Raw genomic sequence first — 12,258 nt, forward strand, 5'->3', positions numbered from 1 at the left:
AACTTTTTACAGATGTTGTTAATTCTACCAGAATGTGCTTAGCCCTGCCCCCAATAGCCCCTTGGTTCAGCCTGGATTTTTTTCCTGAATGAAACATTTGATATCTCCCGCCCCGCTTTTGTATGCTACATAAGTCAGATGTGACTTAACAAAACTGACAACAGACGTTTGGCCCTTTACCTGTTATCACACTTAACCATTTAACACCAAGGTGCACCCTTATTCCCATGCTATATCAAGCAAACAGATTCAGAGAAATAAAGCAACATGTCCAAAGTAATACAGCTAATAAGGTGACAGAGCCAGGATGTAAACACCTCTTTATTCTCTCCTGTATCCTGACTCCCTGCTTAAAGAGTCTGGTTAATAAATACACACTACAGATTACCTCACTGGTTCAAGTGCTTGGTGAAGTAGGCTCGTTTTCTGTGGCCAAAAGAAATAACAGTGATCCAAGGATGATGTTACAGAAGCGCAGTTTTTCAAACCCACAATATTAATCTTTTTCAACAGTATTTATCAACTGCCTGTCCTGTGCCAAGTGCTATCCTAAGATCTGGGGACACAGCAGTGAACAGCCCTGTCCTCACAGAGTTCACATAACAGGGGAGACAACACATGAACATGTCAAGTATCGATAGGTGCTATGAAGGAAAATAAAGCAAGGTAAGGGGCAGAGTGCTTGTTCCTACACCCCAGCTCTTCTCTACAGTTACCATCTATAGTCCTCAGGTTCACAAAGGAGGAGCCACGTGTTTCTCACTTTAGAGAAAAAATAATGTACCATTTGCTTTTGTTTCTCAAAGCTCCAACACCTTTTGGGTGTTTGGGGAATACATAAACAAGGAACAAGAGTGACTGAAAATGAGAAATGATGGAGCAAAAGGAGGCTGATTCCACCCAGCAATTGATTTGCCCATAATTATTTTATTGACACTTTTTCATTGTTACAAAGGTAAAGTAAGGTGTTGAGGATGTAGAAAGGAAGGCCATGCACATGCGGGACACAGCATCACTTTAGATCTCAGGAAGCAGTAATAAGCATCTGATGGGTCTTTGGGGAAACAGGAAAAGGGGGAAATCCAATAAAGAGAAAGACCAACTTAACAGAGACAAAAAGAGAGGCTAAGAAATGCAAACATCTTCCTGGAACCACAGAAGAGAGGCTAAATGAGGCCATCATTTCATCTTTTCAGGGATAATAAGGTCTTTGGGGAAAGAGAGGTGGGAAGAACCAATTTTTTAGAGAATTTTTAGGGTCACAGAATGAATGAGTAGAATTACAAAGCCACAGACAGAAGTGAGAAAACAGCTGTGTTTAGGTTTTGGAAGGTGGGCAGAGAGTAGTAATAATATCACAGGTTTGCCATTTATTGAATCACAGCTACTACATGCTGGAAACCATGCTAGGCTCTTTATAGAATGATTCCTAATCAATGCAACACCCCTGCAAGGTAGGCATTATTGCATTATTATTATTATTCCAACCTTGTGACGGACACTGGGGTTACAGTTTAAGTAGCTTGTTCTTGTTGCCCAGCCAGCAAGTGGCAGGGTTAGAAGAGGGACCCGAGCCTGCCAGGCTCTGAAGTCAGAGTGTTTTCCGCATCCCTACTTCTCCATGCTACAAATTTCACAGAGGGGCTGGGTGAGGGTGACTTGGCAGTTTCCAAGCTCCCAGTGAAAGAACAATAAGGAGATTCAGGTCTGAGCAGGATATTTATAAATTTCACAGGAGAATTATTGGATCCTGCTTCCTAGAATTTTTAGGGAATGCAAGGGAGAGAAAGGATTATGGTGGGAGTTGATTTTCACTTGGGGATTTCTTTGCAGGAGGGAACTGGCAGGAGGAGTCAGGCCCTAGGGTGGGTCCTAGGCAGCAATCCGGTAGTTGGGGTGGACCTGGGGCCTGACGTCACAGACCATGCCAAGAAGCTGGGCCAGGACACGTTCGCGGCTTCTCTGCTGGGAGCTCTGCATGCCCTGCACCTGGCGCCTTGTAGCCTGCTCCACCTCAGCTGACAGATTCCCTTGGGAGCCCATGGCCTGGTGGGTGGGAGAAAGGGTGGAAAAGAGAAAGGAGAAAGCAGAAACAGAGAAAGAAGCATCCACGCATGTGGAGGGAAGGATCCTGGAGCAAGACCAGGAAGAAAGGCCCTCTCCAAAACCACTCCCATCCATGGAAACATCTAGACACTGAAGAGACCAACATAATGCCCTCTCCCCTAGGACCTGACATGCAGCATCATCCTACAACAGACCGTACCATCCCCACCACCTCACCACCCATGCCCATAAAACTCTGCCCTCCACCCCAAATATCATCATACTCTACAGAGACTGTGGCAATCCCCCCCACCTCCACAAGCTGTACAAGTCCTTCAAAACTCCCAGACTCTCTTACACATCACAAAGCTTGACCAATATCATGGTCTTCATCAGGTCCCCTTCAGCCCTTTACTACCTTATTTTCTTGTGGAATCACCCTGTACACACCTCACCAGATATACCCACCAACTTGCACCCTGGGGTCCCATCCCAGCCTCCCCTACGACTCACTGCCTGCTGCTTGCTCTGGAATTCCTGCTCTCTCTCTCTGCGGTATTGCTCCACTTCCATCTGTGCCTCCTCCTTTGCCTGTTTCAGACGCCGGGCCTTCCCTGGAGGCAGGAGAAAGGACTGAAAGTGGGGGTAGGCCCCACACACACAAAATGTGAGAGCAGGGGTCAGTCCCTCCCAAAACGTTAGTGCCTTCTCTCAGCCAGCCAAGAACTAGATTCTGACACCCACCCATTTCTTTCCTCCTAATAAGCGCCCCCAGCCTCCCTCCCCCCGCCCCCACCAGCCTTGGGTTATCCTAAGGACTCAAATGTTTGCTGTCCTTCCACCCCCAATTTTCTTTCCAGATTCCTAAGGGAGAAATAAGGAGACTCACTCTTTCTGGCATCTGCCACCTTCTCAGCCGCCCGCTTCTCGGCTTGCAGGAGCTGCTGGATACCCTGGGATTGACTGGCCATTTCTGTCGTTATGACCGATGCCGTTTCGGAAGCTACCAAGGTACCAGATGGCTCCCACTTTTCCCCTCCCCCCACACCGCCTACTCCTCCTCCTCCTCCTCCAGCTGTTTGCTGCAGCCTTCCACTACCCCTGGGTCTTAGTGCTCCCCTTTTCGCTCAGCCTCCTGCACCGGGTGTCTCCCCCAAACTGATCCTCCCATTGATGGCTGGTCGTCCTCTCCCACCTCTCACTCTGGCAGTACCCAGAAGGACCGCCTGGGGGCAGCAGAGACCAGGTCCAAAGCTGCCTGCTAACTTCACAGCAGGTGCAGGGCTTTCCCAGTTGGAAGGTCTAGGAATGGGGGCAGGGGCCGAGAGGAGAGGGGTATTTGAGAGAGAAGGAGGCAAAGAGGGATTGAGAATGGGGTGAGGAGGTAAGGAAATTATCATGCGTGTTAGGTTGGGAATAGAGTATGCTGGGCTTCTCTGAATTCTTCCAACTCCTCTTCCTTTTTCTCCCTCCCATTTCCATCTCCTTTTTCTACACCTTTCCCAATTCCAAATTTCTCCATTCACCTCACTTGCTTTGTCCTGCGGTTGTTTTCCTTGTCTTTTGCTTCCTGTGTTTTTCTCTTTTATGATCTGCCCCTTTCTTGGCCTCACTGTGGTTTTGATTTTTCATTTTCACTGTGATTTTTATCCTGTCTTTATCTCCCCTGTTTTCTCTCTCTTCTCATCTTTTCGCCTATCACTGAACCATCTCCTCTCTCCTCCCAGTAGGGGGAAGCGGGGTTAAACCTCGAAAAAGCCCTTGCTCTTCCTTTTCCTCGCCTGTCGTCCAGTCTTCCGGTTTCAGACGGACCCTTTATCTTAAGTTCCCTAGTTTCCCCCCGGAGGCTAAGGCCAAGGAAACACCTCCCGCCCCCTCGGGGAGGAATGACATCCGGTAACGCGCCTCACAGTTCATTTCCGCCCTTTACCTGCGTCTCGGCTTGCGCCATTTCCGTCAGTCTAGAGTGTCTCCGCCCTTCCCGCCTCCCTTCCTCGGAGCGTCTTAAACACAGGCTTCGGGCCTACTGCTCCGGGGGTACTTAGGGGGCGGGGGGCAGGTCTGATGAGTAACCCCTCCCCCCAAGTCCCAGAGGGAGAAGCCTCTACATCTGTCTGCCGGGTACATTATATTCAATTTCTAGATCATTATTTGAAATTGTGACTTTTTAAAATTCAGGTTTCTATTGATAAAAATTTCCCCCATCAGTCTCTATTTGTCTTTATTATATAACAAAGTCCTTTATTAAAAATTTACCTGGACTAATGAGCCTCTAAGTAATCATTTATCCTTTTCTCAAATTTCACATTAAAAAAAAAATGTGACCCCAGCTCCCCTCAAAATTGTTTTCAAACCTATCACCTGGTAAAGGGATGAGGGTTAGGACTGGCCTCATCTCTTGCTGAAAATGTAAGAAGAAATGGGGAACCGAAGGGAGAAACAGAGGGAGTGTCAGAGATGGAGGGGGAGGGACCATCCAAGGCTGGGGTCCTGACTGCTGCCTGTTTATCCTTCTTCCTCAGCCTAAGAGTTCCATGGCCTCCACTTCCCGTCGCCAACGCCGAGAGCGTCGCTTCCGTCGTTATTTGTCTGCAGGACGGCTGGTCCGGGCCCAAGCCCTCCTCCAGCGACACCCAGGCCTTGATGTAGATGCTGGGCAGCCTCCACCACTGCACCGGGCCTGCGCCCGCCACGATGCCCCTGCCCTTTGCCTGCTTCTTCGGCTTGGGGCTGACCCTGCCCACCAGGACCGCCACGGGGACACGGCGCTGCATGCTGCTGCCCGCCAGGGCCCTGATGGTGAGTCTGCTTCGTGGGGAACAAGGTCATGAGCAACTGGTGGGGTCTGAGATGAAGGCCAGTGGTTGAAAAATAAGCTAGTTATTTGGTCATGGGACTTAGGGAAATAGTTGACCAAGTTGGCTTGTGGCTGTCATTTGTGCCTTTACATTATTGAGCTACCATTGTCTGAAGAGCCCAACATTCCCCAAAGAGCAACTAGTATTCAAATTACACATCTCTCTAGATTAGTAGCTACTTTGTCTCTTGACTGGTTGTTTGCCTGTAGTGTGAAAAGCAGGATAGAGGGTACTCTCTGCAGTTACATTGCCTGGGTTCAAATCCCAGCTCCACACTTAATAGCTGTGTATTCTTGGCAAGTTTCTAAACTTGCCTGATGCTTCATTTGCCCATCTGCAAAATTAAATAATAGCAACCATTGCTGTGTGCCAGACACTTCTCACAAAGCAACTCATTTAATCCTTACAACTACCCTATGAAGGTATAAGTACTAACATCATCCCCCATTTCTCAGATGAGGAAACAGCACAGAGAAGTTTAAGTACTTTGCCAAAGTCACACAGCTATTAAGAGCAAGGGTTCTATCCCAGACAGCCTAACTAGACTGCCTATGCTCTAACCTGTGAGATACTTTATAGAATTATACAGTAATAACGCCTGTGTTCAAAGCACCCATGCTGTGACATATGTTTTGAGAATCAGCTGACACAGTACATAATTAGAGCACTTGGCACATGATAAACACTCTAGATACTGGCCATTGTTCCTGTGGTTATCAACAGACCCATACTCTTTCACCCACAGTTCTGAAACTCAGAAACACTCTGAGAACCAAACATTTTTCATCAGTCTGCCACCAAACTCATTTGGTAACAAAACCTAACATAAACTAAAGCTAGGCTATTGATGATGTTTTTATCCTACTGATGTCAATATTCATATGTTTCACTGCAGAAACATTCACGTGTTTGGTTACTGGGGCTACCCAGTCTCTCCCGGGCTACATAATATACAGTGTACAGTTGTCCCTTGGTATCCGAGAGGGATTGGTTCAAGGATCCCCCTCCCAAGATACCAAAATCCACAGATGCTCAAGTCCCTTTTATAAAATGATATGCTATTTGCATATAGCCTACAAACCATCTTCCTGTATACTTTAAGTCATCTCTAGATTACTTAAAATACCTAATACAATGTAAATGCTATGTAAATAGTTGCAGGGAAGCAGCAAATTTAAGTTTTGCTTTTTGGAACTTTCTGGAACTCTTTTTTCCTGAATATTTTAGGTCTATGTTTGGTTGATCCTGCGGATGTGGAACCTGAGGATATGGAGGGCCAACCATATGTATACTTTCAGATCAACTCTATCAAATCCCAAAAATATCTGCATTCTGGAAAGCCTTTGATATTGAGGGTTTCAGATGGGGACTTGTTGATACATTAGTGGCAGCGGAGGCAGCTCTGCAGAGGTACAGCCCTCCTAGGAAAATAACAGGTGAAACCCCTTTCCCCTTTTAGAGATTTTCCTTCTGTAATAAGAACATTAGATGAAAACCTTTAGGTTGGGACGAACAACCTGAACTCAGTTTGATTGCTATTATCATCCCCCAGCTCCCCAAGAATACACAGGAACCTCACCCACATCCCCGAAACCTCCCCCATATAGTCAAAAATCCCCTTTTCTTTAATTCCCCTAACATAAGTGAGATAGGCTGCCCTGTTCAGATTTTTTTTTTTTAACTGAGAACAAAGAGAGGAGGTTTACAAAGCGCAGGCACCTAACTCGACAGTTGACATTGTACATGGCAACAGAGCAGAGTGCCCTGAGGCCGACCTCAGACCCCATCCAAGCTCCAGCTCTGCCACTTACAGGCTGTGTGACAGGGATATGCAGCTTAGCCTCTATGAACCTAATTTGCTTCTCTAAAATGGAGGTTGTGGCGAGTAAGTGAGGCAAGCACTTGGCAGTTTTGGTCCTCACTAGATGATAAGTATTGTTATTTTTATTCTTGTATTATTCAATTAAGGCTTTTCAACTAACAGAAATGTCTCTTACAGTATGGTAGGTGCTTCCTTCATTGTACTGAATTCTAAGAATCATGTGAGAATGACATTATGGTTGCATTTACAGATGAGGAAAGCAGGGCCCAGAAGGTTCAGGACCTTGCTGAAATCTCACCTACACTCAGGTCACTCCCTAGCCCTCTCAGGCCTTCCTTCCTCCTGGTCCCCTGCCAGCCCTACCACCAGGTGGCCTTCTAACTCCTTGGTAGAAAGGCCTGTCTCTAGAGACCACTCTGCCTTAAAATGCAGATATTTCCTTTGAACAGATGAAATGACCCAGAATCTCCTGGGGGAGGGTAGGTTCCCTTCAGTTCCCATGTTAAGGGATGTGCCAGTTCACGCTGAATTGGCTGGGCTGGGTTGTCACACCTAGTGAGATGCCAGTGAATGGCCACTACCTTTGAGGCTTTTGGTAACACCTCATGGGGAGGTGGTCTTAGCTGTCAGAGACCCCATATAAACACACCTTAGTCCAACAATAGCCATTCTCTACATACAGCAAGAATGAGTGAACATTGAGAAACGGGGTTGTTTTCTCACAGTCTTTGCAAAAAGAATAAGTCCAAAGCCAGCTCGTGTGTTTGTTTTCTTTTTTTTTAAAATGTAACATTCACTGCACCTGTGCCAGCACAGTATTAGACATTTCCCATCCATTACCCAGTTTGATCTGCTCAGTAGAAGTAGGCTGTGGCCCTGCTTTGCAGATGACTGAGCTGTCCGGTTTATGTTCTCTTTGCTTTCCAACCTTACCTCCCACGGCGAGCCCACAAACCCGAGACTCCTGCTTCGTGACTCTGTCTTCAGTGACCCCAAGCATGTTTTCAACAAACATGCTTGTTTTTTTATCTGCCTCTTGCCTGTCGCCTTCCTGTCCGCCCTACTAAGTTTTCCACCTTGCTAGATTATTCTCCCTTCACAGCCCAGTGTAAGTCCCCACCTCCTCCTGGAAGCCGTCTCCAACCACCCTGCCCACTGTTACCTTTTCTTCCTGTGTCTCAGTTGTCACTCAATATAAACTTCTGGTCTGGCATTTTTAAAAAGTGTTTTGTACCAATTAGTATGAACATCTCATTAATGTAGAAATCATGTCTCATTATGGGGAGGAGAAGAACAGTGCTTCCATCACTAAGAAGAAGTACATTTTTACTCCACAAAGCTTTTTTTTCACATTTATTTTTCCCAATATAAAAGTACAACATGTTAATTAAAGAACATAAGGGAAAAGTTGATCTATACTGCTAAATTGGTGGTAAAGTTGGTGTTTCAGATCACTGGAGGGGGTGGTGGTGAACTATTTAATAAACGATACTGGACCATTTGTCTTCTCTGGAGAAAAATAGTCTTACCTTACACCTGACTTAAAAGTAAATTACAGCAGATTAAACACCTATATGTGACAGGAAATGCATGGGAGGGTTTTCCCTGGGGGGAATAAAACTTGGAAGACCGTATCAAAGAAAACTTCAGCTTTATCTATGATGGTTTTTTTTTTTTTAATGATGTTGCAAAATGAAAATATATTAACATACCTTGTGGTAGGAATAGGGTTGCTTATCATACTATACTTTGTACTTTTTTCCTTTTTTTATATTTCTAGAAATATAATAGGAAAACACAGAAGGGCATAATCTTGGAGTGGAGAAAAACCTTCCTAAGAATGAAATAAAGTCAAAAGCTGTAAAATGAAAATATTGATACAGATTTAACTACATTACAATTTTGAAAAGACAGATGGGAAAAAATATTTCCAATATACGTGACACAGACACAAAGGGTTGGTGTCTATACTATATAAAGAGCTCTCATATGTACATGTATAATTTCCAGGGGAAAGTAGACAAAGAATATGAATATGAAATTTTTCATTAATAAAGTCATTTTTTTAATCTATCAGATGGGCAAAATTTAAAGGGTTGGGGATATTCAGCTTTGGTAAAGGATAACACAGGCACTCATATATTCTTTTTTTTTTTTAACTTTGATAATTACCTAGTTCATTTCAAGAGTAATTGAATAATATTCTTTATCGCATATATAAAAAGATTCCTGAAAGTGATAAAGCTATAACCTCATCAGGTGCTCATATATTCTTGATGGCACAAACTTTTTGAAAGCAGTTTGGCAAAATTGCACATGTTGTTTGACTCAGAAATTCCACTTCTGAGAACCTGCCCCACAGAAGTACTGTAAGGAGTCCACAGAGACACACACATAAGACTGATCATTTTTGGAAACAAAGTCTTTCTATTGGGGGTGGGAAGATTTGTTTCATGCACACAGTGGAACACTACACAGTCATAAAAAAGAATGAGGTAGACTGTGTATACTCCTGTGGAAAATATAAATGAGGTGTTAAAATGAAAAAAGCAAGTTGCCAAACAATATATAGTAGTATGGTCGCATAACTGAAAAGAAATTGTGCATTATGTGTTTATATAAACCAAGACAAGACTAGAAGGGACCACAGCAAACTGTTAACAGTGATTAAATTTATTCTTTAGTCTTTAAAAAGAAAAGAAAATTTCATATTAATTATGTCCCTTTCACATTAAAATATCAGCTAAGGTTGGAGGAAAGCCACCCATAGTCTACCACCCAGAGACTAGAATGTTTACATATTCCCATCCAGTCTATCTATTTCAAGCATGGGATTTGGTCTCTTTTTCACAGAGTTGTGATTGGATCCTATGTACAGTTTTGCAGCCAGCTTTTTCCACACACAAACATAATTTTTAGTGGCTATTTAATAATCTATACCAGATTTTACTCACGATGTTTTATAGTTGGAGGCCTTACCCCTTCAAACCTATGAATTTAAAAACCTTCCACCCACCCTCACACCTGCTGTGAGCCCTGGTGGGATATAAGCCGTTGAAAGACAAGACCAGGTACTTGCTGGGAGGGACAAGTTGGGAGGGCTTGTGACAGGTCACGTCAGTACTAAAGAGAAGTGCCCCCACCCCTCGTTCTGATGTGGTTTGGGTTGGGTGATGCTCAGGTGTGCCAGGAGATGGGTGGGGGCAGTGGACCTTGGCCAGCCAAGGCTGGACCCTTCTATCTTCTGCCTTCCTGGCAGTGACAGGACAACCCTTCCTCTCTCTCATCCTTTTGCCAGGTAGCCAGTATGTTCTAGCACCACTGAATAAAGATCTAAAGACTGCCGGCCCACTTCTTCCTGCCATAGGGAGAGAAACTAGGTCCACAGGAAGGGAGGGTGCCTCACTCATCTTGCTCTGTCCTGAGAGTGCAGAGGGGGTTGGCGACCGTGGCAGGTGGCAGGCTGGCCAGGCGTAGGGTGCTGGGTGGGCAGTGAGGAGAGCAGCATGGCACTCAGCTGATGCGTTGAGGTCAGGGCTCAGGAAGAGGGGAGCTCAGGAATGTCAGTCCCTCTCCTGTTTTCCCCCAGCCTCCTGTCAGCCAGGCCCTGAGCGGAACCCTCTATCTCAGCCCCATTCCCCTGCCCTAGGTCAGCAGTCATTTGGAAAGAGTTTGCTCTGCTGCTGGGAACATTTCTATGGCTCAAATTCGTTACTGGGCTGGACTCTCTACTTCTCCGTCCCCCTCCCAGCATCCCCTGGCTAAGCCTGGCTGAGAGAAATTCCCCTGAAAATATTTATCTTACTCAGCTTATTGAAAAGCGATATAAAGAAAAGTATTAAGTATTTGTATACTTAGAATGGTACAAATCAGAGTGTTCAGGTATTTTCCCAGTCTGGAGAACATAGTTTTGGGTGAGAAGCACAATGAGAGGTATAAAGTGACAATATTTTCAAGCCAAAAATGGAATACATAGTCAAAGGGTTTTGACATCACCCTAGGTGGCTGGAGGCAGACCAGAAAATGTCATTGACATAGTAGAGCTCCCAGGACACTAAATTAGTTTGTGAAGACGCAGGTCAGGATATTTTAAACTACCACACTTATCACGCATGTGGTAAAGTATCAATAAATATTTGTCAGTGTTGGTGATTTCCTAGCACCCAGGAGGCATCCATGTGGGCAACCCTTTCATTGCTCTAAGACCAAGAGAATAAGTAACCTGTAGGATTCAAGATGGCGGCCCTACCGAGGAGTGAGAGTTCCAGCTAACTTTTGCTCACTGCTCTCCCACAAACAGCCTACACGGATTTCTTCCTGCCACTGCTGAGTCGCTGTCCCTCTGCCATGGGAATAAAGAATAAGGATGGGGAGACCCCAGGGCAGATTCTGGGCTGGGGACCCCCCTGGGATTCTGCCGAAGAGGAGGAAGAAGATGAGGCCTCTAAGGAACGGGAATGGAGGCAGAAGCTGCAGGGAGAGCTGGAGGACGAGTGGCAGGAAGTCATTGGGAGATTTGAAGGTAAGGACTCCGTTTCCATCCACAGCCGCCCTCCTTCCGTACTGGCTGCTTTTCCTACACCCACTCCACGAATGCTCCCACCGGCTTCCTATGGTCCCTTCTTCTGTGCTGCCCCACCTCTCTTGCCTGTCACCTTCTCATGGCCCCTCTGCGACCACCACCTCCCACCCTCCCACACAGATGATGCTTCCCATGAGACCCAGGAACCCGAGTCCTTCTCAGCCTGGTCAGATCGCATGGCCCGGGAACATGCCCAGAAGCGCCCGCAACAGCGTGAGGCAGAGGGAGCCTGCCGACCCCCACGGGCTGAGGGTTCCGGTCAGAGCCGGCGGCAGCAGGAGGAGGAGCAGCGGCTCTTCCGGGAGCGAGCCCGGGCCAAGGAGGAAGAACTGCGTGAGAGCCGAGCCAGGAGGGCACAGGAGGCTCCTGGGGATCGAGTGCCGGAGCCAGCCAGGGCCGGGCCCAGGGCAGAGCACCCCAGAGGAGCAGGGAGGGGCAGACTCTGGCGCTTCGGTGATGTGCCCTGGCCCTGCCCTGGCGGAGGAGACCCAGAGGCCATGGCTGCAGCCCTGGTGGCCAGGGGCCCTCCCTTGGAGGAGCAGGGGGCTCTGAGGAGGTACTTGAGGGTCCAGCAGGTCCGCTGGCACCCCGACCGCTTCCTGCAACGATTCCGAAGCCAGATTGAGACCTGGGAGCTGGGCCGAGTGATGGGAGCTGTGACAGCCCTTTCTCAGGCCCTGAATCGCCATGCGGAGGCCCTCAAGTGACCCCAGGGAAAGAGCAAGAAACTGCAGGAAGTGCAGGGCAGTAAGAAGGGTAAGGTCAGGAGACCAGTGCTGAACGGCAGAGGATGTGGGGCGGGAGCAAAACTTGTAATGAGCAGGGGTGGGGGGATGCGGGCCACCACCACTGCTCCTTGACTCTGCCATTTCCTAATAAGACCTGGTTCCACATCTCACTCCCGGTGTCTCCTCTGCCTTTTTCCATCACTGTGGTTTTCATCACCCATA

General features: G+C 46.8%; 2 protein-coding genes across 6 annotated transcripts; one reads left to right on the forward strand and one right to left on the reverse strand.

Annotated features, from left to right (window-relative positions):
- Positions 1-907: 907 nt before the first annotated feature.
- ATP6V1G2 (ATPase H+ transporting V1 subunit G2) lies at positions 908-3,069 on the reverse strand. 2 transcript variants are annotated; one of them, XM_082415547.1, is made up of 3 exons: positions 2,936-3,069; positions 2,560-2,660; positions 908-2,046 (listed from the first exon to the last, which is right to left on the reverse strand). In XM_082415547.1, exons 1-3 carry the CDS (start codon positions 3,015-3,017, stop codon positions 1,873-1,875), a joined length of 357 nt encoding a protein of 118 aa, XP_082271673.1. In that variant the 5' UTR covers positions 3,018-3,069; the 3' UTR covers positions 908-1,872. The 2 variants fall into 2 exon arrangements, with proteins under 2 accessions (XP_082271673.1, XP_082271674.1); XM_082415548.1 differs by having other exon boundaries at positions 2,560-2,679; positions 2,936-3,051.
- On the forward strand, positions 2,935-12,206 carry NFKBIL1 (NFKB inhibitor like 1). Of its 4 annotated transcripts, none has more exons than XM_082415468.1 (4): positions 2,935-3,057; positions 4,569-4,845; positions 11,027-11,248; positions 11,429-12,206. In XM_082415468.1, the coding sequence occupies exons 1-4, from the start codon at positions 3,028-3,030 to the stop codon at positions 12,013-12,015; spliced, it is 1,116 nt and encodes a 371-aa protein (XP_082271594.1). In that variant the 5' UTR covers positions 2,935-3,027; the 3' UTR covers positions 12,016-12,206. The 4 variants fall into 4 exon arrangements, with proteins under 4 accessions (XP_082271594.1, XP_082271595.1, XP_082271593.1 ...); XM_082415469.1 differs by lacking the exon at positions 2,935-3,057 and adding an exon at positions 3,106-3,430; XM_082415467.1 differs by lacking the exon at positions 2,935-3,057 and adding an exon at positions 3,999-4,167.
- Positions 12,207-12,258: the final 52 nt, after the last annotated feature.

The sequence above is a fragment of the Balaenoptera physalus genome (assembly GCF_965194825.1).
Source record: "Balaenoptera physalus genome assembly, chromosome: 11".
Lineage (NCBI taxonomy): Eukaryota > Metazoa > Chordata > Mammalia > Artiodactyla > Balaenopteridae > Balaenoptera > Balaenoptera physalus.